Source organism: Ammospiza caudacuta, chromosome Z (genome assembly GCF_027887145.1).
Source record: "Ammospiza caudacuta isolate bAmmCau1 chromosome Z, bAmmCau1.pri, whole genome shotgun sequence".
Lineage (NCBI taxonomy): Eukaryota > Metazoa > Chordata > Aves > Passeriformes > Passerellidae > Ammospiza > Ammospiza caudacuta.
The window spans coordinates 23,732,541-23,756,830 of NC_080632.1; the positions used below are offsets into that span (position 1 = coordinate 23,732,541).

Here is a 24,290-nt window from a genome sequence, read left to right on the forward strand (position 1 = left end):
AAAGGCACGTCTGAAACTGGTTTTTATTGCCTGTTGTCCTGTCTGTTGGGGAGCAGAAGCACTGAGGATGCTCACTGAGGAGCAGTGAGACAGCAGCAAGGGTGCTCCCAGCACAGGTGGGGCAGTGTCACTCCCCAGCTCTGAACAGGGCAGGCAGGGCAAGGATGGTGAGAGGGGCACGTCCCCTGACAGGGCTGATTGTCGGACACCAGCATGGTGACAGGGTAAACTCTAGTATTCACCCAGAAAGTCCAGCCAGTGAGGGCAGCAAGGCACAGGACAGTATGCAGGCACATCACTGAGACAGCTCCAGCCAAAAACAGGACTTAAGAGCACATCTGAGGCAGAGCTACCTGCAGCAAAGTTCCCAAGGGGAGAACCACAAATGCAATAAAACAGATGCTACTTTCAATGACAGTGGACAATGCTTTAAATGAGCAGGTGTGTGCATTTCTAATGGCATTAACAGTAATTTGCTCCTCTCTGTCTTGATTATCCAGTTTTCAGTATCTGAAAGGTATAGAACTGAAAGATATAGCATGGACTGGATTTATGGCAAAGAATTTCACAGATAGAGAAAGCCAAAGAAGAGCACCTGGAAATCTCCACGTAGAAAAAGGGTAACCTGAGTCAGTGTTATTGACGTGCATTTTCCACTGCTTTTAGTAAAACCACATTCACCTTGTGTTTCCTAATAATAAAAATCCAGTCTAGAACACCCCAGTATCCTGCAGTTTATCAACTACACAAATTTTTACAAGTTATAATTACCAAGCACTGAGGTAAGACCAAGCTGAACAGCCCCTGCCCCTGAGGCTTCAAAAAGGTGTGTGGAACAAGGCTGATATTGACTGAAGACCCTCAGAGCACTACAGTGTTAAACAGCTGCAAGATTCTTGCACAATCTTATCCACAGTAACCAGAAAGAGTATGGAAAGTAGAGACACTCTCCAGGACCACAGACATTATCCCAGGGATGCAGTGAAGTCTCTCAAACTTGTATTTCCCAGGATTTCCTGGCAATACTCATAAGGCTCTCAACCCGCTTGAACAAACATGTCCTTGCTCCTCAGGTCTAGAGAAAGTTACCCTCACAGACAACAAGATTGGGAGCTACCACCTAAGGCTAAGGACAGAAACAGAGGAGCACTAGCAGGAGCACTAGCTAACAAAACCCCATACAGACAGAGAACTACTCAGTGTTGAAAAAATATCAGCCTTTTCTGCTGGACTAAGTGCAAGGTCAGTGCATTGATTGAATGTTCTCCACTTCCACCTTTCTCCCAGCAGGAAGTATTGGGGTGGAATCTGTGACCTTAGGACTTGTATAACAACTGATTAGACAGCACTAGCCCTTAGCTGAAGAAGCATGGCCTTTGGCCAAAACTGTCAGACCAACACTACCAGTCTTAGAGAAGTGGGATTTTTTAATGTCTATGGTTATACTAATTGTATGACCAGAGCAGATGAGAGTTGTAGCAACAAGATACAAACAATATGCAGGACCCAGTGCATCTGCTTGGTGTAGTCTGTCCAGACAAGATAGGTAGTACAATTCCTCTTTAGCCACACGAGGCAAAGCCTGCAGGATCATAGAAATATAGAGGTGATTCTGGTTGAATACACCATGGTTGAGTTCACGTGCCCCAATAATTGTACTTGGGGGGGAGTATGTCTCCATCAGGACCACAAGCAAGTCCTCAATGTATGATGTGGTAAGTTAATGAACAGATGGGAGCTACATCATATCCATTTGTCTCTAATGACTGCAGGAAATGTGAAAGACAAGGAAGGATAGGCAGGCAGTCATGAGTGTATGCTGATGAGACTTACACTACTCTTGAAATTCTGTTGAGTTCAACATGAAACACCTCAGGTACATCTACAGGCAGACATCTGTCTGCTGTTTGAGCTGGTTGATGAAAAGCAGTGTATTATTCCTGGGTTTTAAGTGCGTGTATAGGTCCCAAGTCATAATCTCTATCCTGCACAAACTTTCCACTAACAAGACAAAATAAAAAAATTGTTTATACATTAAAAGGACTGTTGTTTTGTCCTCAGAAGGTCCTTTAGTGCTGGCAGAAAGACTATGACTGCGCAACAGCAGGAGGGACTCTGCAAGGATATTGTCCTTCAAACACCAGTGAACCTCCTCCAGCAAGGACACTGTGAATGCTGAGATCAGAGACTATGATACCATCTTGAGTTAGACCAGTTTTCCCTGGGCTGTGGTAACTGAGACAATCTATGCATTTAGGTTTCTACTTCAGCCTTGACATTTTTTATGTTTCAGTTACATGTAATGTTGGAATTTCCCCAAGTCGAGCTATTTTACCCCTTGTGCTGGTAGTCACAGTGAGCAGCTGCATGGTACTTGGTCGCTGGCTGGAGTTCAAATATGACAGTCCTTGAGAATAGTCTTTACTTTAAAGATTAAGTTGAAAGTAGAGTTGTAAGCAGTTTCTACAACACAATGATCAGATCTTGTTTTTACATGGTTCATGTGAAAGATTAATAACCAGTTTTATTTGCTCTCACAAAAGATGGTAACAAATGTAGGATATACACAATTAGACAATGTAAAATACTCAGCTGAAAGGTTCTTTCAGTTGCAAAATGGTTATATAGCCTCACAAGCTTTTGTTTCAAGCACAGGCAAATAATTCCATGTTGCAGTTACATATTCTTATTTGGATTAATGAACAGCAAAAGACATACATGAGCGCTCTGCAGCCTTGCTTTGGTTATGATACTACAGAACTACTAAGCACCTGCTATTCACACCTGGTGCTATAGATACTTGGCACTTCTGAAAACTCAAACAGTAATGGGGGGCTGATCACTACATATAACAGAGGAGATTAGTTAAACATGCAATTTTGGAAACACTATCAGAGTCAGCAACAGATGGTTACAGAAATCTTAAGTTTCAAGTACTAAATAGCGTTTTTCTGTAGACATTAAATGATGAAAAAAGAAAACGCCATTTCAAAAACTTTTATAATTTGTTAGAAATAAACTCATACCTGGAAATACCAACTTCTCTTCTCTCTCTTGTTAATACATGCTCATTTCTTAAAGGAATGAGTTTATATCATAGCAGCAAAGAAGATTTTCAGAAGAAATCTTCTATTTTTCATGGTTTGCACATCTATATATTTTCATCCCTGCATAACAAAATCAATACTATTCACTACAGCTATGTTTCTTCTTTTTTTTTTTTTCTTTTTTTCTTTTTTTTCCTTTTTTTTTTTTTAATACACCTGTAACTAGTACACAGTCCTTGGTTTGATAAAGACTGCTATATTCTGATTGCCAGGGTGGGAAAATTTTAAAGCAGAAGGGCTACTCAGGTAGGACATCTTAACACACTAAACTGTCCACTCAAGCTCCTACATCTTCCCCTGCTCCAGACACACTAAAATCTCTCAAGACCCTACACTTAGTATTTCTCTAAATAATTTCATTTGTTGTTCCACCTCATGCTAGCAAAACAACATGTGTTAACCGCTAGATTTTACTTAACTCTGTACAATGGTTCTTCACTCAGGGGCAATTATCACAAGTTTAAAATGTATTTTTACTATCTCTATGCAAGTAGAATGTCTCAATAACTTTTCTTAAATTTAGAGGATGCAATTCAGTAGGATCCATGGCCGCTTCCTGTTCTGCCTGTACGGACAAGGAATTGGAGGACTAGGATGCGGTAAGTGCCCCTTATTAAAACTCAAATGAGGCAAGAAATATTTCATCTGAATTCTGTGACAGAGTAAGTCTTTTAAAGCTAATTTTCAGTAAAAGCACTTGAACAAATAATCAGCAAGTAAGGAGATACAAGGCCACTTTCACATGCACTGACTTTTTGCATGTTTCTTTTCTGTGCTCTAAGAGTTGAGGGTATTTGAGGTAGTTCAGCTCTCTCCTACTGTGCAAACTTGGGCACTTCTCTTTTTCTGAGACCTAAATGTTTCATCAAATATGCAGTTTTTGTTGTTATGTTGGTGAGGTGGCTGATGTCAGCAAAGAGAGCAGTAGGGGATTTGTTTGTGTGACAAAGGCACTCCTCTTATGGAAAACACTCCAGCTGTTTTCACTGGCATTATCCTTCTCTCTGCAAGCCTGTTAAAGGCACAGCTCAAACTGTGCCAGTTGTGAAAAGACAAGAATAAAGCAGCACCCCTGCAATTTCAGGGAACTTTGCTGTTTACATAAAGTGTTTGGCACCTGCAAGCACAGCCAGTGGTGATCTGTAGCCCGTGATCTTGGGCTATCACACGCTCACGCACATGCTTTGCAAAGCACGGGAGCTCAAACTGTTCTTTGTTAATTTCCTAAGTGTCCTAAGTAGTAGCCCTGCTACATTCAAGAGTGCGCTGTCCCGTTATACGAAGACACAAAGGCTCTAACTAGTGTTTCAGCTTTCTCCTGGCTATGCAGAGCTGAGTGACCACTTACTGAGGGGAGGTGTTAGCTGTAAGGGCTGAAGGACACCAGGCTAGGTGACAGCAATGGAGAGAAAGAGGGACTTTCAGGCTTAGAGCCTCTACCACAAATGGGCAGCAGCTGGTGGCCAAAGTGCAAACAGGTGACTTGGACAAAAGCACAAAAGAGAAAAGGCAGGAGGCTAGGGCTTTCTGTGCCTTCTCCCCTCTGAGAATGAGCTGATACCCCTGCCTCTGCCTACAGGAAACAGCTCTGGCACCCATGTAATGGTCACAAATACAGAGAGAGCTGGGTGGAAACACCTTTGTGAGAGAGTGAAAAACCTCATACACCTGAAGAGTGGCAAGCATTCTGAAATAACCCACTGTGACTAACCAGCCAAAGGAACTAAGGGATCCTTTACTTCATGTTCTGAATGTGTCTTGTCACTGTGCACTTTTCCATCAAACCATTAAGTCAAGACTGGCTAGCAGCTCAGGCAGCCAGTTCACTCTCAGACAGGTCCTCCATGTGCCTTTGCTACCATCCTCACCCACACAGTGAAGCCAGCGTTCTGTTCCTGCTACAGTTTGTGACCTTTAAAAATCTTAGCTTGCCCTGGCTGTTAGCTCAGTGAAAAAGGGAGAATAATAAATATGTATTCCCATAATTCCTAGTTATCCAGGCTGAATCCCTGTCCTACGGTAGCCTCTTACCAGTTGCAGTTGTAGCTGTTTGATAATGCTGTCTTTTGTGCTGTGAAGAGTTAACAGGGGCAGTTGCTTGTAACTTGCGTTCCTAACTTCATCAGGTCGTTACCATACACCCTCCTCAGCCTGGGAGGAGTTTATTTTTCTGGGAAGTTGTCATTAGCAAGGAACATACACCACTCTGACACCAAGCCAGGCACCACTCTTCAGCATCACTTGAAAGCTTCAATGTACCCCACGGGAAAAGAGGGCAGGCCTGCCTTCCCCCAGTAGTCAACGGCACGCACTCTGTAAAAGCCGGAGACTGAGCTTCCTGCAAATGAAAAGGTTAGAAATGGTCACTGGGAAACGCTGGCACCTGTGGGACTGGGAGGATGTGAAGCAGGCACTACTCCTGTAAAATGTAGGTTCGTGGAACAGGCTGGGGAAATCAGTTCTGCATCCTACATAAGTGTGTCTGTGTCTGTCTGATTAAAAATGATAACAAATTCCTTGTGGCCAAGTACTGACTTTTTTATCTTGTTTCACCAAGGAATTCCTCTCTACTTACTAGGATTAGCAAGTACAGCTACAGGACTGCTATCCTAGCAGCTCCTTTGGAAGAAGGCTGTGACATTTGCAACACACAATTACTAATTTCCTTTTTTTCCAACTTACTTTTCTGCCTGAATTTTGCCTTTGGAACAGGTTATGTGGGGACAGTTTCAAAAAAGAAGAAGAACAAGAAGCACACCGGCTGACTGAAAACCCTCTGCTCTACTCAGGAAGCAGCACCACTTACTTTAAAGGTATGTGAACTGATCTTCTGTTTTGCTGCTTTTTATCCTCAATCCAGTTCAAAGAATACAGCTTTCCCCAGCAGAATCTTTGAACACACAAGTAATATAAATTTGGGGGTATTTTATCTAATTAATTTATTTTTATATATGTTTTAGTGTTTTTATTTTAGGAAAAAAAGAATGCCAGAAATAATGGGTGAGGAGGAAGTTCCTAGCAATAAGGACTACTGAGACATGATATTTTTTCAAGTAGTCTTTTTTGTTGCTGTTTGTTTTGAAACAAACTATTAAAACTGGTATATAATATTATAGTATAATAATGAATAATAACTTCAGAGATTTGTCATAGCCAAGATTTAAAGTCTTTGCTTGCTAACATTGCATAAATAGCTCTGAACTTTTATTATGCCATCACTGCTGATGTTAAGGCTTTCTCAGGGTAAGATAAGCCCTTGTTTCTGGTAAAAACATCTCTCAACTGCTTTTTAATAGTATCACTATAAGGCAAGGTTTGTCTGTGGTTCACTCAGCTCTCATCAGTGCTTATCATCAATATTTGTTGGATGGTCATGTTGCAGACTAGACAGCATTTGCTTAAAAAAGAAAAAAACAAAACAAACAAAAAACCAACAACCACCACCCTCCACCTGCAGATAAACAAAAAAATACCCAAATAAAACATCTGTATCTTCCTTCACTTGGATGTTTCATCTGAGTAAACTTCTATTGCAAGGTCTGGTCATGGTTTTTTGTGGGGTGCTTTGCTATAATTTTGCATATTTTTACATCGGCTACAAATTGTTACTTAACTTCTCAGGGACCTTGCCAAGCCTGCAGTTCAGTAACTGGCTTTTGTGACAAGGAATTACCTATGACATACCACTAATAATGTCCTCATGACTACTTGTTGATCTCTGTTTGTCCTTGAAAATAAGTCTCTTACTGAGAATACAATCCTAAAGGAGGGGATGCGCTCTTATCTGTGAGGGACTGTGTGTTACTTGCAAGTTACCTGCCTTCAGTAGTTACTAAACAATGGTTCACAAACTCATGATGGCAATATCACATGATAGATTACCTAACGTGAGTATTCTTGCCATACCTGGACTGTAGACCCAGAGAGTGAATATTGTGTCTTTGGTATTAATCCGCTGGTACACTTTTCCATCTGATGAGAATTCCACTTCAAATGACTTTATACACCTAGAAAAGAGAACCAGAGAGGTTTGTAATTACAACTGACAACACATGAACTCTCAAATACTATGAAAAATCAGGGTTATATCAACAAGAAGGACAAAAATAAGAAATGTTCAGTTGATTCATTCCTACCAAATGTAGGATGGAATTAATTGGCACTATTAGGAAGAACCAGGGCTCCAACAGCCTCAGAAACACCTAGACTGACTTGCTGCTTTGGGTATACGCAGCATCACAAAATGTCACGCATCTTTCACTCAGACACCAGGGTTATCAAGAATGAAGAATCTAGAGATACTGGCTTGAAAAGGACCTAAGTCCTTTTACCTTCCTGAGGTAATCTATTGGTAACTGGATCACCTTTCATAGTTCACATATAGAGGGTTTCCAGTTAAGTTGAGCTTGCTGAAGAAAGCAACTGGAGGTTTTCTCTTCCAGTTCACATCCCTTACAGAGATGTCTAAGATCCCACTTAGGCATCTGCTGATAATGTAACCTCTACCATGAATCTTCCTGTCTGCTATGCTGAATAGAATCCCCTCAGAAAAGCCACTGAATGCTGGTGACCAACAGGCAGATTCCTTTGATCAGGCCACAGATTAGGCAGGGTTGCTTTTCACAGTTTGTGCACACAGGTCCTACAGTTCACTTTTCAGACAAATGCACTGTATCATCTATCAAGGAGCAACAATTCATTAATTTTTGACCTTGTTTTACTCTGTAGAGCTTGTGGAAAGTTAGGGACTAGTATGTTGGTAACTCATTTGTATCAATTTTATTTTAAAGCCACTTACTTTGACTTAACACAGTCGTCATCCCACAGCACAATGACCTGCCCCTTTGTGAGAGGGATCAAATGAACACCAGTCACCTGTCCAAAGACACAAGCCCATGTAAAAAAACTGTACAAACTAATCAGCCAGGTCAAATTTCTGTGTTCATCCTTCCATACTAATTATTTGCTTTGATTTTTTTCCATTGAGATCAGGTGTAAAAACAAAATTCTTCGCTCTGTAGCTTTTTGCAGTCCGTGTCTCCCACTCATCAACCCTGCAGAGGACCGTCAGAGGCTCTGGGTACCACTATGAACATGGGTGAGACTGAATGAGCAGAAACAGATGTCTAATATGGAGGCCATGATTCCATTTTAGCTTTAGCTCTCAATTAACTTGTCAATCCTTGTAGCATACTATGTGATTTTTAAAGAGATACTGCACTTTTCAGTACTGTTTTACTAATTTCTCACCATGGGAATTTTCATTCATCTTAGTGATGGCTCCTATCACTTGCTATGTAGTACTTTATCTTGAATTACATCTTTGAGAGCCTTCTCATCAAAAGAGAGAAGAATTGTTTATTTACTAATTCTTACACTTTTAACAATAAATTAATTTGATGGTCTTCTTCTAAGATTTAAGGCAGGAAGCAGTTTCAGTTTTGATGTGTCTAATGGTAGAATACAACACATACTTGATCAGGAGCTGATCTGGGTCTTGCACAGATGTGGATAAGAAAGACTGAGGGAATGGGAAAGTCTTGCTTCAGTGTCAGGATGCCAGCTTCAGGAAATGGAAATGGACCTGTTACCAGTGGGTCCTGCAGAGCCAAAGAGTAGTGTTGTGAAAAGTCTTTCATTACAGCACCTAAAGACCAACTGTTAAACCAGTGTAAAGTGCTTGTGTATTAACTTTAGGACTCTAAATTTCCAATAGAGTTGGTACTGCTAATGCTTACAGGCATCAAAGTTCTCCACACTCGGAGAACTTGTTTTCCAGCTCCTCCGGAAAAAGAGGGTCGGCCGAGCTCACAAGTTGGGTTGACCACAAATGCCCTTAGGCGCATTCTGTCACTTCTGTAACCTCCCACGGACGCCTTTCAGGCTAGAGGTCTTTACAAACCATGGCCCCATCTCTTCCCAGTGTGCAGAACAAGCTACTGCTAGCTACAACAGCTACATGGCTGGTCTCTGGGGATGAGGCTGTACCAGACAGCCAAGAGCATGTACAATCTTGCTGCTGCCCTTTTTAAGGAAGAGCTGATGTCTCCTACAATGTCCCACAGGCCTTAGCAATAGTCAGTTGTGGTGACTGGGAAGAGAAGACACAGTACTCTGTACTGAAGTCAGAAAGTGAGTACTGTCTGTGGGCCCTGAAGGGGATGAAGATGACCTCTGTTTTTAACCTGGGAGTCTGAATGCATTGGGGAAACTATGGGAGGGGGAGCTGAAGCGACAGGCTGCTCTCATATGCTCACATACAGTAAGTAATCTCTGCATGGCTTTCATCCATAGGGAGGAGAGGACTTCTCAGAGAAGACTGACTCCTTAACTATCTCTATGGTGCATTCAGCACTAGTGAGGATGAGGGAAAATTGTCAATCTCCATGTGAGCCCCTCAGTTTTCTGAACTTGCACTGGGCAGTTTTCACCTCAGGGAGGTGTTTGTTTTCTACTATTAATGGGGTTCATTTCAACCTTCTAATGCAGCAATTTGGCCATTCTGTCATATACACAGGGCCATGTGACTTACCTGAGCAGATGGAACAGAAAGAGCCTCAAAGCCCACTGAATATTCAGAGAGAAGGCAGAACTTCCCCAGGAGCAACTGTGCTTCCTTATTTTATGGGTAGTCCCAGAGTGAAGAGGTTGTATAACACAAACACCAAGGCATAAGCTGTGTGTGAGCTACACTTTTCTGCAGGACTGCAAGTGAATTTTTGTGTGTATATAAAAAGTGAATGACTGTGGGCTAAGGAAATTTTTGTTAGAGGCCTGATTTGTTGTATTTTTCACAAGCACTTTACTCGTACAACACTTCAAGCAAACACATAATCATACCTCAGCATCCCTTATTTGCTGGAACTGCTCTGGAGAAGGAAAGTCAGGGCTTCCTAGGCTCTTCCACTTCAGATAGGGATTGGTTTCGTTGTTATCCATGTAATATGTCACATACACCATCTCTGTAGGAGATGAGACAAACAAAAGAAGTAAACTCTTTACTTGGATTTAAAGATTAACAAGAATAAATTTAGCAGGTGTGTAAGTCTACCTTTTCAAAACTGATTTCAGCACTTTGGAGCCTAACTTCCACTGGAAAGTCCCACAGCTAGGACTCTCATGAGGCTGTACAATTTACATTTGCCAAGTTTACCTTTCAAACTATTACTTCCACAACCAGAACCAAAATTCTCTTTTTGCATGCATTTGTTGGGTAACTCAATCAGCTGTGCAATTGTGTGTTTGTGTTGGCTGTCTTGGAGGCATCTCATAAAGGGAATTGTTACTTGGCAATATCCAGCCAAGTACACTGAGATCAGTAGTTTTCCAGAAAGGTAGCACTTGGCAGTTGCTATTAAAGGTGGGATCAAAGTGTAGGCATTAGGAACCTTTCAAAGAAGGACACCATTATATCTCAGAAAATCTAGGAGTGCACAAAAGATGACAGAGGAAGCTAGAAAATTAAATTCACTCTTCCAATGAAAGGCAGTTCAGTAGAAGTTTTCCAGCTGATATTCCCTGTTAAAGATCACTCAATATGAGCTGTCTACATGGTATTTGTTTACCTCTGTGTTTGGGGAAGTGGGTGGCATTCACTGTGACCGTGCTGATGTTAGATGAAGTCCTGTTATCCTCACTTGAATACATCAGTACTGTAGCTTGCCAGCTATCTGAGGGCTGTGTCCCACTTGGGGTGTGCACAGATGCCAGCACTCCAACTGTGCTATTTTGAGCGCTTTCATCTCCACTGATCTTCACTTCAGCAAAAATCTGCTTTTCTCCTTTAAAAAACATGACAACTGTTAGCATCACTGTTAGTCAGTCCTGTGTCAGAAGCTGCAGGGTCAAAGCATGCAAATAGACTGAGCATAAGTGAGCTATGTTCTGCCTTATTTTACCAGTTACAGTCTTCAGTCAGATTTATTTCACAACAGTAGAGTGTTGTGAAATACATATTACAGCAGTTCTTATGCTTAGCATTTTAGCTAACAACATGCAAACAGGTGACAGTGAATGAAGTTCTCCCTGTAACATGCTGCATGAATCTTCCAGCTACAGGGATTTCTTAAAGACAGTTGCAGCCTGATGGTGTGTACCCCTTGCATCACAAGAGGGAAGTACCAGTCAACAAAAAGTGAGTGGTTGGCACACAGAGAATATAAACAAAGCAGTAAGTTAAATCAGATAACAGACTCTCAGAAATATTTTCTGAGCTATCAATCTGTCTGAGGAAATGAAGTTTCATTTTCTTAACACAGCTAGTAAACAGTGAGGGAAGCTCTTGCTTTTATGAATAGCAAGACGGCTGGAACTATCTTTCTTAGGCTGGAGACTTCTAGGTGGGAGGGGTTATTGACATGCTCTTTACTATACCTAGCAGTGCCAGCAAGCCCATGGCAGTCAGCACTGGTTTCCGCACCATCTGGACATGAGGTGGCTTTGTGTTGTTCATCTGAAAACGTGCTGTCAGAGTCCGCTGGGTGAAGTAATGAGGGTAGTAGCTCAAGAAGGCATTGTCATTACTCAGCAACAAGTAGTTGATAGTGTTGTTGGCTTTGGAAATGAGCAGGTTTTGGTGCTGGATGATTACCTGCAAAGTCACAGAGAAAACGAACCTTCACCTTGGAGAAAAACTAATAAACATGCAGTAGTCCTTGTATTTTTTTAAAAATCTTTACAGAATTCTCTAAAGAACTGTCCCTCTTCCTTTTAGAAAAGACTGAAGAAAATAACTGTTTATCATAAGTCTTGGAAAACCTGCACTTTAGGTACTATATTAGTCACTGTAAAATATTAAGCACCTGCATAGTTTTACAAGTAGTAAGTCTCTGAAATAATTAATAATAGAACTCTTCACAGATAATGAACACATCTCCTTGTCTATTGCACTACAAATTATGCCCCTCTGTCTTGAATACTTAATTAGCAATCAGGATTTACCATCTGAATTAAATCTAAATAGTTCTCCAAATCTGGAGTTACTTTGTACCCACTACATCAGTGTCTGTGAGCTGGTCCTGGATTCTGTTTCTCAATTAGCCATTTTTCCCATTTGGTGCTAACTTGGAATTAATTCTCCTGGTACTTCACTGGTTGCTGTGCTGCTCTCCCAAAAAACATCCAAGTTCCCAAGTTCTCAGCATATTAGATTGTGCCTGAATATAAGAATTAAGCAGAACTTAAGAATTAAGTCAGAAGGCTGGCAACTGACAGTCTCACAATTGTGTCTCTGAAGAAACACAGTGCTTCCATCTTCTATACAACCAAGTGTTAATTTTCCACTGGATGTGTCTTTCTTTCGCCCTTCATATCACCACATCATTATAAACACTGCTACTTTGTCCTGCAAACTGTCTGCGATGCAGTCACTGACTTGTTGCCTTAGCAAAGACAGCTTGTATATGCAGTCTCAGGGAACTGGGAGCCTTTGTCTCCTCAGGAGCAGCTGATAAGATGCATCTTTTTTCTGGGTGACATACATACTCTCGCATTTGGGAATTATTCCTTTGCACAGGAGCACTTGGACTCTATGTGCTGTTTAAGGTAGTGGCTCACAAAGCACTCGGTCTGCAGTAGAAATTATTGCTTTGCAGGGGAAGGGCTGAGCTTGCTCTGGGGCCAAGGTGCAATTACTGCAGAGCTGGGAATGTTGACCACTCTCTTCTGCTTTTCTGGCCAACATCAGTAATTATTAGCAGTAATTAATAAGATCATGTGTACAGCCAGTATCCCAAACCAAAGAATGGACTATGCTAAGAGCTCAAGGCACTTCTTTATTATACCTGATGTCTCTTGATGAGATAAAATTCTGAAGGAGCTGGGAAATAATTCTTACATATAGAGGTGACAGCCAGCAGTACAGACACCACAGCAGCAGTATTACATGGAGAGGGCATGTGTGGGAGTGATCTTATCAGATGGATCTAACTGGGAGACTGTATACCTTCTCAGTTCTCTAGCACTTCTCTGTGAAGTTCTCAGTTTGGTTCTGGGTTGGACTTTTTTTTTTTAAGAAAGATGAAGAAAACTAAAGTTAAATTAAATTTACAAATTAAATCAAGCTACTAAAACTAGACTACTCAGGGAAACCCCCACTGTACCAGTAGGGAGATCTCCTTTTTTAGGATCTATTAGTCTGAGTAACTGCTTAAAAATTAATTGTTAAGCCTACTTTTTCAACTGCAAAAACACATCAGGGGACACTACTGTGCCAAAACTACCAATGACCTGTTACCTTTACAACCATCGCTGCATACGTCACATCGGCTCGCCAGAGCTGTGGAATGGACCATCCAACCATTGGATCTGCTTCATCATTATATATTGCAACAGAAGAAAAACCTGGAAACAGCTTCTGAATTTGCTGAACTGCTTCTACTTCTTGTTGCAAGATGTAGAGAGAATTCCCACCTCCCTGCAACAATATTTCATATGTACTTAGTGGTAATGAGAAAAAGGTGGTAAACATACAGACATAACCTAAATTCATAAACATAAAACATATTTCTTGGTCACCAAGCTGCTGTGGACCAACAAAACTAGTATTTTTCCTTCATCTACTACAGCACGTGCTACTTGCATGAGCTCCTCCTAGAATATAAAATGGAAAAGAAGTAGAGGAATTTTTTCCCTTTGGGAATTGGGCAAAGACAAATTTGCTTTGAGTTAAAGTCTTGTAACTGAACATCTTCAAAATTTTGCAAGAATAGGTAGCTGTGCTTCCTGCTATAGGCTGGACAATCATCATTGTCATCAACTTTGTAAATCAGAATAAAACATAACTTTGATTGAACTGATTGAAAAAAATGGCTTTAAACTGAAATCTTGGACTAACCTTCTTATGGAGAGAGATGTAATCCAGCCTTACACCAGTCTCCCCTGTGAAGAAGTTGGTCCCATTGTAGCAATGACACAGAAGACTCCAGCACATGGGTGACTTCGGTAAGGGATGGAAGGAATCCCCAGGCCCTCCAAATTTTAGTAAAGGACTGGCTGCTCTTAATCCTTCTGAACAAGCATCATAATAGTTGAGAAACCCTGAAGTCCAAGCAGATTAATATATCAAAGATGATAACTCAAAACAGAAACTGGATCTAAAACTACAAGGAGATGTTATAACCTTGTTATTTTATTTATTTGCAAGGCTTCACAAATTGGGACTACCATTTCCTATGCACTGACAACACAAGAAGACATCAAAACTTCACCTGCCTCCGCAACGTTCTTCTAAAGGTCCTGTAGGAGCATGTTCCCAAAGCATGCAGCTTCAGTGAGGAGTTTTCCTCTTATTCCACCCTTCTCCCCCTTAGTGCTACTAATTGTACTTTATATACAACTAATGAACTGCTTCTTCTTAATGTAACTCCTGTTTTGTTTTTTCTGTGTCACAACCCTTGATACCCAAGTAGGGAATAAAGTGTGACCAGTAAAATGACCTTAGCAAAACAGATTTGATGTATCTGTCACATTCCTTATCACTGCTGTCTACCTTACTTCTTTGTCAGTACACCTTACATCTCACTGTCACCCCTCTGCTCACCCCATACACCTGTCTCACTTCACCACACTCAGAAATGCTCCAAAACATGCTCACCTTTTACTGTCATAGACACATTGTCAAAGTCATGGTGGTCTGGTTCATTCCAGGTCTCAAAATTCCATTTAGCAACATGCTCCAATCCATACCTATCTGTAGGAGAGGCCTCATTTATCAGTGAGCTGCATATCCAGACAATACTATCAATAAGTGACTTAAAAAGACAATACTATTAGTTCAGGCTGCAGGTGAGGCTCAGGACCCAGAACTATCAGTAGATCATTTCCCTCATTATTTTTAATAATGAGGTAAATGTAATTTGTGAGTTTCAAAATAAACTCTCATTTTTGATTAAATGCAGCAATATTTGAAAAAGATGCAAGGTGAGAGGGAGACTTACAGCTTTGTGATTAGGGCACCCACCTACCCTTAATTCAGGTTGAGCCTTCTGCCTTGTTAGAAATATTTGAAGCTGGCATATGAGAAGTGTTTAGGTTATCATGCTCCAGTGAAAGCTGGTATTTTACAATCACAACAATATAACAAGGTTAAAGATCAGTCCTTTGAGGCAGGCCAAATGTGCTACCCAGAACACTCTATTCATTCCGGATGTTGGCCAAGGATCAGTAAAAAGAGAGACTATTATTCCATGGTCTCCATGGTCTGTTTTGGCATGTTTGTTTTCCGGTTTTGTGTTGAAATCCTGGGTCTTGAAATTGATCACAACACACAGAACTTTCTGCAGTAGCTAGAAAGGACTACAACAAAACAAATAACAATGCTTTTCTTTCTTTAACTTACCTATGTATCTCCTTGCCAGAACAGTAATTAAGTTTCTCCACTGTACCACATGTTCTTTATCTTCAAAATCTAAAAAATATCCTGATGGATTTCCCATCAATTCAAATCCTAAAAGAGACATAAGAAATAGGTCTCCTTTTTTTGTGAATGCTATCTCATTTTTATTAATGAAGGGTTATCACATCATCTGAAACAAACTTGTTAATGAAGAAGCATCATTAAATAGTTTCTCTTTTGTTTCCACATATTCCCACCAGAAATATTTCAGATTTGAGGTTGTTTACTTGTAACTTGTCAGTGACTATAGTAGTCAAAGCTATTAGCTGTCAACATAAATGCAGGGCTCAGAGGAAACTTAAAACAGTGGATGTTTGCAAAGATTTATGGGAAGTTATACCTGGAGTATCTGCTTCTCTGGCCCTTTTAGGTATATGTCAATGGGTACAATATTGTCTTCATGAGATCTCATTTACAAGTACAACCATCTGAAATTGCCTTCAAAGGCAATGTAAAACCAATTTTGTTGTTTTAATGCTATAATATCATTTTGCTCACACTGGGACATGATGTAAAGGCAAATAGGTAAACAATGAAATCTTTTATCAAAACCAGCTTTGGAAAAGCTTTCTAAGAATATTCTAATGCTTGTACAATGTGGATGAACAGATATACCAAACTGTGCAGGTAGGGAACTGCCCCTACCTGGAATCAGCTTATTTTCCCACAGCCGGTCCATAAGTTTATCCAAGGCAGTAAAATCGTAGTTAAGTTTGCCATTCGCCACTCTGAAGAAAAAAGGCAATAAAAACACAAGTGTAAATATTATAGCAAAGACAGGACTTAGATAAGTAGATAATGAGTCAGATGGCTTTCTTCTCAAAATCTGCGTAAGACTGGGGTTCTTGGAATTGTACACAAACTTCCTTCCTCTAAAGTGATCACAGGTGTTCACCAAAAGCATGTCTCTTGACTTATCCATGCCCTTTACCTATTTCAGCAGCAATAGAAACAATATAATATACAGGTCTGCTTGCTGAATTATGTTTTTTCAAAGAATATTAGATTTTTAACTCTCTGCTGAAGCAAATTTTACATCAGTTTCCATTGGATTACCCACTGCTAGGCCAGCTCTTTTCACATAGCCTCATATGCAGTCTGTCTTAAGGTACTCCTAATATGCAGTATATAATATAGATTACTTAGTAGCACTCCTTATGGATTTAGGTCCAGATGAAAAATAACTTTGCATCTTTCAAAGAATGCTGAATTTATGCACAAGATGTCTGTAATTTTTACCTCATTGTAAGCATTTGCTTAATATTTCTCCTGTACTCCCAGGATCTTGGGCTGCAAATCTTTCATCCAGCTTTGAATAAATGCATTCAAAGACTCAGCACCTTTGTGTCAAGGAGTCTTGCAGGAACACAGGTACCAAAATGTGGACATGCACATGGACGGGAACACTGGACCAGGGGATGAAAAATGGCATTTGCAATTTATATGTGATAAACTAGAAGATTTGCTTTAAATTCCTGAAGGGCTTTTCTTGCCTGGCATCCAGTAGAAACAAATACAAGGTACTATGCAGGTCAATTTTCCACAATTTCTGAACTTATGGCCTGATTTAACTGAAATCTGAAAGGGATGGAGAATTTTGCCAGTATGAAGTGCCAAATAAGAATTAACAATGAACTTCTGTTGAGAACATTCTGTTAGTGTGACTTACTGCTGCCTGGCCTAAGAAACAGCCTTGGCCTGGTGGCCAAATTCTGGCCTCAGTATAACCTGAGCAAAAGGCTTTTTAGTGAAGCCTTGGCAACCCCTCTCAAAGCTGATTTCTCCAATCATGCCAAGGCACTACAACTAATTTCTCTGGTACAGTGCAGCCTAACCACCTCTTTCCTGCTCTTTCCTAGGCACTTTGCCTTTGCTTGGGTGGAAAGCTATACAAGTGAACTATAGATGCAATGCTGCTGGTATGATGGAAGGCGGAGAGACAATCACACTTCTTGCAAGTGATCAGTGCTAGCATAGCATGACAAGCAAATGGGATTACACATGAGAAGAAGGCCATCAGCAGAGCTCTTAAATCAGTGCTGGGCTCTGTGCTCAGTGACAACTTGCTTCTTTCTGTACTTCTCCATGCTTTCTGTACTTCTCCTGAGCCTCTTTGATGGAGGCTCTTTCTCTGTGCTTTCTTGTCGAGGAAAGGTTTTAGTGAATATGTAAATGCAGTTCCAAATTCTCAGAGAATTAAGAAGGGCTGACAGAATTGCCTAGTGGATAATTAAGGGAACTGCGCAATATGAAGACAAATCTCTGACCAGGATCTAGAAGAGGAAGACAAAGCAGAGAAAGTAAGTGTAACATAGACCATATCCACTAAGCCAGCTCCACGTGTTATGTAACATGGCACAAAATCTTAGCCCCAGCCTGGTCACACTCTTTTACCAAAGATCTTTTAAAAGCATGCTTTTAAAAGTATGTCCCACCCCCATGACAAAAACTGCCATGTAGGCAGTCACTGATGGGCTTAGGGTTCCTGCCCAAGTCAAATGGCACAGCTGTAAAAGAAGCAAATAGTAGAAAGAAATTTATTTGCTTTAGCATTCTTTGAAGTATTTTAAAAGTCACTGTTGAACTAAAGAACAGCCATTTGAAACCTGGGGTTTTTTTGCTTAGACAGAAGTTTTAAAAAAAAAGTCGTCTTCCAAAGTTCAAAGACTTTTTTTTTTTGCTAAAACCAGCTCTGCTCCCTCAGATCCATTAACTATTTCCAGTTGTACCCTGTGTTCTATTGAATATTTTGCTTACATGCACACTTACAGTCAGTATGCATAAGAATTATTAACTACACTGTCTTGTAAAAAGTTAATAATGCCATACAGATAAAAGCAAATAAAATAGGGTCTTCCTGGCTTCAGTCTAAGGTCTACACAATACTATTTGAAAATATAATCATAAATAAGCATATAAAATATAACCATAAATAAAACCTTCTATTTGATGCCTGTACACTTAAGATCCCAGGACATTTACAGTTTTCCAAGTGCACCATTTAAAACAGAATGCCACTGCCAAACATGACTGAGAGATGGTACACAAGATCTTTTGTTATGCATGTAGGTGTAGAGGCACCTCTTAGGTTCTTTGGCTGATCTGCCACTTTATAAGGATCTCTTCTTCCTACCAAGTGAACCAGACAACATGATCCCATTAATAAAATGATTACTTGACTGACAAGATTGACACTTGCTCAGATTTTGACCTTACCCTTACTTGTACTACATTCCTGATGTGAGATCGATGCATTTTTTTACAGCACATACAGTACTACTAGAATCTGGCTTGCAGGGTTGCCTGCATGTAGTGACTGGAAGCCATGCTGACTGTTGCACTTGGAAGCACAGAAACTGGTACTATTTACAAATGTTCTGCATGGACAAGATTGGCTCAGCTGCCAGGCCCTTGCCAGGAGTGCTCTGAAGACAATTTTAGGACACTGAAGAACAGATCAAAACTGTTTACAGGCACATGACAAGGTAAATCTGTGGTCGAGAATTAATCCGTGGCGGAGGATAAATCCATGGCCAAAGGTGTTCAAAGAATCTTTCTACATCTAAACTGTTGGTGGAACATCATGTACCTATGATTGGGCTCTTGGTTGCAAGCTCACAGAATTTCACGATCTATTTCTTGCCTTCTCTTCCAATCTTTCTGTCATGGTTTCTAGACACAACTGCCTTCATTTACAAGCACTCAGAAGGTCATGTACTCATCATCTCTTCTGAGTGCTTGCAAGACTGTGATTGTTCATTGTCTGCTGTCAGGTATTTTCAATGTCAAGCAGCAATCACTGTCCTGTCTGTGCCTGGCTTTCAACTGTTTCTCGGCTGGGATTTTTCCAGGAAGCTTGCCTGATAGACCTTCTTCACCTTCAGTCATCATAAACAACTACACTAAAGCACATTTACTGGCATCCTGGTACCAACGCCCATAGAAGCACCAGGTCTGAGGCTTCTATATTCCAGAGACTGGAATATAGTGTCCGGCTGATGAGGAACCTTTCCAGTCTGTATCATGGTCTCCATTCCAGACCCACATGCTGTCTCTTGGGAGCAACAATCACGGTGTGAATATGAAGAGCAGTGATGAGTACAGAGGGGTGTCTGCTGGCTGTCACAAAATCTGGTTGCTCCCTTCCTTGGAAAGGTCTGCTTCATGGGCAATTCTTTGCTGAATGAAAGGCTGCAGGCCTATCTTAACATCTTTCCACTATATCTTATTACTGAAATGTTTTTTCAAGTATGGAGGGAAATTCTTTTCAGATGCATAGGTAGCACTGGACAGCTTGCAAGTGTTTTTTAAGATACTCACATTGCGCTTCTTATCCATGCCACTTTTAGCCTACTCTCATTCACAAACTTAATCTCTTGGGAAGGCAGAGGTAAGACAGCTCTAGCTGTCGATACCTTGCATTAAAGTCAGATCTGCTACAGCTAGCACAGCTTCAGATACCACTCTTTAGCCTACAGCTATTGCTTCCCTTCCGTGTCCAGCATCTGTTGCTTCTCTCCTGGCCTGCATTGATCCTGTCCAGGAATATAGTTGCATGCCCTGGAAAATATGTGCACACACAGACATTGGACCAAATATCTTATCTACAGAAAAGAGAGAACAAAAACCACAGGCAGGGAGTGTTTCCATTCCAGGTGATCTTCAGTCAAGTACTGAATCTCTGATAACACGTCAAGCTAACTTTATCAGACTTTATTTTAATGTACTGAATTAAATCTCCTGGGATCGGAAGCCCTGTGGCTGACTCCTGTCAGAAGGTCATGGCCCATTTAGGAATAAAAATGTACCATGTAGGGTAACCATCAACAGAGATACTCTGTTAAAGAGAGCCTAGGATTAAGGATGGCTGGGAAATACCAGTATACTAGAATAGCACTCATCCTCACCCTGACATTCTCATTCAGCTAAGTGTGGTCTCCCTTTTGTGTTTCTGGCAAACACAGCTACCACACACACCAAAAGCTGACATAATCTGACTTACTTTCATAAGCATCTGAGAACAGCCTTCCTTTGGGCAGACTGGCCATAGTGGCTGGCTAACACCACTCCCACAGCAGCATGGCCTGCTGACATCCTCACTGGGGGCTTCTACTTGGAAAGACTGCTCAGTTGCAAATGTAGTCAAGAAGCAGAAAACTGGCACAAGGTGTTAGCAGAGGAAAGATGCAACTCACACCTGTAAAATTTCTCAGCAGGCTATTGGCCAACCTCACACCTGGAAAGTGGACTCCATGAAGGAGTCACCTAAAAAACCCCTTTCTCCACTGAAGGTTTTCTGCGTTACAATCTTAGAAAAGCAACAGTGCAGTCTAAGAAACCGCCCTGCTATGGCAGTATCTAGTACCTCTGCTGAGATAATGATCATATTACATACCACATATTCATCTGATAAAGATCCTTAGCTGTGTGCCAGACCACCTTTGCCCACCCTTGTAAGGGGGTTCCTGCAATCATACACTCTTGTCCGCCCAGGTCCAGGATGTGGACCAATGGTAACACCATCACCGTTGTTCTTGATGAGTGTAAATATGCATGATAATTAAATTCCCCCTCTTGAGACTAAATGAAGTGAAAACAACTCTTGAAGTAAGGTGTGTCTGTAGATAGTGTCCCAAGCAATTGCTTACCACTTTTCTAGAATCCATGATGCCATTTTAGGGATCGTAAAACTCCAGAACACACACAAGAGTCCATCTACCCTGGAAAGGACCTTAGTGTCCAAAGTCAAGCTGTTCACTGCAAGCAAACAATAAACTTCTAAGGGTTTCCACAGCAGTAACTGTTGGGGGAATGAACAACAGTAATCTATGCCATTTCAAATTCTTGCTGCTACAAGGTATTCCAGAAGGAATGGTCTTCAGAAGTACCTGTTTTGCTTTTAGCCAGAACAGGCTGTTAAATGGTCAAGGAAGCATGTAAGCTGAAGGGGAGAGCATCTACAAGATGAAGGTCAAAACCTCTGGACAGAAAATGTCAGCAAGTTTATTTTTTTTTTGGAGGGGAAACTTGTTGCCCTCCAAAATGCCTCTTACAACACAAAAGGATCCTGTCTCCTTAGTTTTGCTAATTACTTTTGCAGCTATGAGGAATGAAATGAAGCCAATTTAAAGGTCAGGTTTCTATAAAGACTTTGTTTGCTCCAAACCCACCAACAGTCATCATCAGCTTCTTGTTCTGCTGAGTACTTAAGAAACCTCTGGACCTTAAAAGCAGATCCTAAGGGACTGTGAGCACTACTGAAATGTTACCTCAGACTATACAAAGGGCTGAATAGCCCTCATTAACATTCACCTTTCCAGAGGCTGAATTCACAGCAGTTTTCCTCAGGTCTAGTCAGTGTCAACCAAAAACGCTACTAGTCTGGTATTTCAGGTTTAAGTACAAGATCGTTAATAACTAAGAAATCAGTACACTCCTGGGTTATTAAAAACACTTCCCACTCCTGAATTGAGTGGAAGCTAACAATATAGTACTCATTCACACTAAAACTGGTTCTACCCTGCTCTTGCTCAACTTGCTCTCGTGTCCTATGATCATTACAGGTAAGGTAAATTGGCTCCTGTTCACAAAATCTCCATAATCCAAAATAACCATGATAACTTGATAGTATTCACGCTGATGAACACTGATTCTCCCTCCCTGGTGGTCCCCAAGCAAAACACAGCCTGTTCTTTTCACACACCTTGCTGACTAAAAACCTAAATCAGAGGCTTCTTCAGAGTTCAAAGACTACCACACCCACACTAAATATAACCCATATATTTTATCACTTCTGTGTCTATTTATAAGCATTAATATTTTTCTGCATTTGCTTCTCAGCTCTATGATTTGTGTAAGCAGGGTTGGAAAATCTGCCTGCTTTACAATTAAGGCACAGCCTCTGCACAGAAGCACAATGCCCAACACTTCAGTCGGTGCTGGCCCACACTTCGCACACATTCCTATAACGGGAATGAGTCAGCCCAGCAGGAACGGGAGGATGCATTACAAAATCACAGAGCCAGGCAGCATCCAGCCTTTGCTGATGTCACAGCTTGTCACAGTTAATCCATCCACACAACCAACCAGCATGATACATGCGCAAAAAGAAGGATGGGTATGAATCCCTGTAGCTTAGGAACAAACCCCTTCAAAAATGGAGAATTCATCAGCTGTTATTTACTGGAAATCACTGCCTATTCTACAAGCCAGCCACGAAGCTGTGCATTCAGCTGAATCTATTTTTTCAAAAACATAAAAATAGAATTGACTTTGATTTATACGGCATTTTAATAAGCATCTCTGCTCTTTGAAATCAGCAGTGTTTGAGCTTCACCTTGCAAAGCAACTCAAAAAATCCTTGCTGTGATCTGGCTGAAATTCACAGGCACAGGATTGCAAGCAAACAATGGATGTTTTCAAGCTGATGCTAATCACAGCCCATGATTTTCCATTTCTTACTCAGCCTGCTTTTGTGAGCATAGTCTCAGCCTTCTTTCAGCAGTCAGCGTGCTGTGTGTGGGGGGAAGAGAGAGGCAGACAAAGCACCAAGAGCTTCCTGTGCCGAGGTGAGTTAGCCTCGGAAAATATTGTTAAGACTGTTGTGTCTCTTCTGCCCCCCCACACCCCTCTTCCCCTTTAAAACAAATTCCAGATGTAAAAGGGAAAACAGGCCGTAGAAACAATTTAGGCACAGGTATATGCTGTTTTAGTATCTGACCTCTCTACATGTGTGAACACAGCCTATCAGATCACCTAGGCATGGACAGTTCAGTGTCGTGAGACCTTGTGATGCCATGTTCAGGTTTGCTATATTCACTTTCATTTGCAAAGGGAGCTATTAAATAATGCGGTGAAATAGCAGAAAATGCTTTTCAGCTGATTCTTCACTACAAATTTAAAGGGTTTGCAAGTGACTAAAAGGTTCAGAGGTTCAGTCACTGTATGTGAGCTGACTTCTAGAGGATACCTTTCTGATTGAGTATGATGTATGAAACTGAATAATCAGTAAAATGTTCACTATGGTTTGATGCTACCCTTGATGATCAAACTCCAAATAAAGTCACCTGTAAGCAAAAGTTTTGAAATGAGGTGACAGGGAGACTAAATCAATATTGAAACCTGAAGATGCACGAGGAGGAGAAAACATGATCAAATGCTAAAACTAGCTTCCTTTAAGCAAATAATTCCTTTTGGCACTGCTTGGGAAAGTTGTCACTGAACTTTTCTTCCCAAGCAGTGACAGAATAGTTCTCTGTATGCATAGAGCATTCTAATTCAAGTACATACAATACTGCACCTTCTGAAATAAACCTCCATGGTACATATTTGACTTCCTGTTTTCCTTTCACAGCTCTGCTACTGTCATCTCTTCATCATCACATCTTTATTTGCTGTTTATGCTCCATCTATTATTTTGCCTGCTAGCTGGACAAGAAAATACAGTCCAAAAGTATGTGACTTTAATTATATCATGGAAAATAGCTCATTTACTGTTGTGTAAATCATAACATTGAGAGGGAATTATTGCCCTCCCTGCTGCCAAATATGCAACAAGAACCAAATTCAGTAGTGTTTTACTTAGTGTGCTCTTGCAAGCACTTTGCTTGGTCATGTACATACTGTAATTGGACCTGAAATTTTGCATTAATGCACAATGTACTACTTTTACCCAATATTTTAGCATTTTCCATTCTGAAAACTTTTTTCCACTTGTCAAGATGTGTACCAAGGAGCACATAAATGGACAAACAAACAGTCTAAGAAAAGAAAAACATGGAGGTAAATAC

The 24,290-nt window shown here is 40.8% G+C and overlaps 2 protein-coding genes across 3 annotated transcripts in view; one reads left to right on the top strand and one right to left on the bottom strand.

The window, feature by feature from the left end:
* Positions 1-3,204: 3,204 nt before the first annotated feature.
* Positions 3,205-24,290, bottom strand: part of IDUA (alpha-L-iduronidase) — a 45,314-nt gene continuing 24,228 nt past the window's right edge. Inside the window, exons 3-14 of one of the 2 annotated variants that reach the window (XM_058824520.1) lie at positions 16,147-16,229; positions 15,445-15,552; positions 14,701-14,796; positions 13,942-14,144; positions 13,342-13,521; positions 11,481-11,697; positions 10,673-10,888; positions 9,948-10,069; positions 8,582-8,707; positions 7,906-7,982; positions 7,014-7,114; positions 3,205-5,445 (exon numbers count right to left, since the gene is read on the bottom strand). In XM_058824520.1, the coding sequence (XP_058680503.1) occupies positions 5,345-5,445; positions 7,014-7,114; positions 7,906-7,982; positions 8,582-8,707; positions 9,948-10,069; positions 10,673-10,888; positions 11,481-11,697; positions 13,342-13,521; positions 13,942-14,144; positions 14,701-14,796; positions 15,445-15,552; positions 16,147-16,229 (1,630 nt within the window). In that variant the 3' untranslated portion in view covers positions 3,205-5,344. The remainder of the gene's footprint in view (positions 5,446-7,013; positions 7,115-7,905; positions 7,983-8,581; positions 8,708-9,947; positions 10,070-10,672; positions 10,889-11,480; positions 11,698-13,341; positions 13,522-13,941; positions 14,145-14,700; positions 14,797-15,444; positions 15,553-16,146; positions 16,230-24,290) is intronic. The other variant, XM_058824521.1, reaches the window with a different exon arrangement.
* SLC26A1 (solute carrier family 26 member 1) overlaps positions 5,815-24,290 on the top strand; it is a 36,872-nt gene continuing 18,396 nt past the window's right edge. Inside the window, exon 1 of the mRNA XM_058824519.1 lies at positions 5,815-5,920. The gene's annotated coding sequence lies outside the window, so the exon portion shown is untranslated. The remainder of the gene's footprint in view (positions 5,921-24,290) is intronic.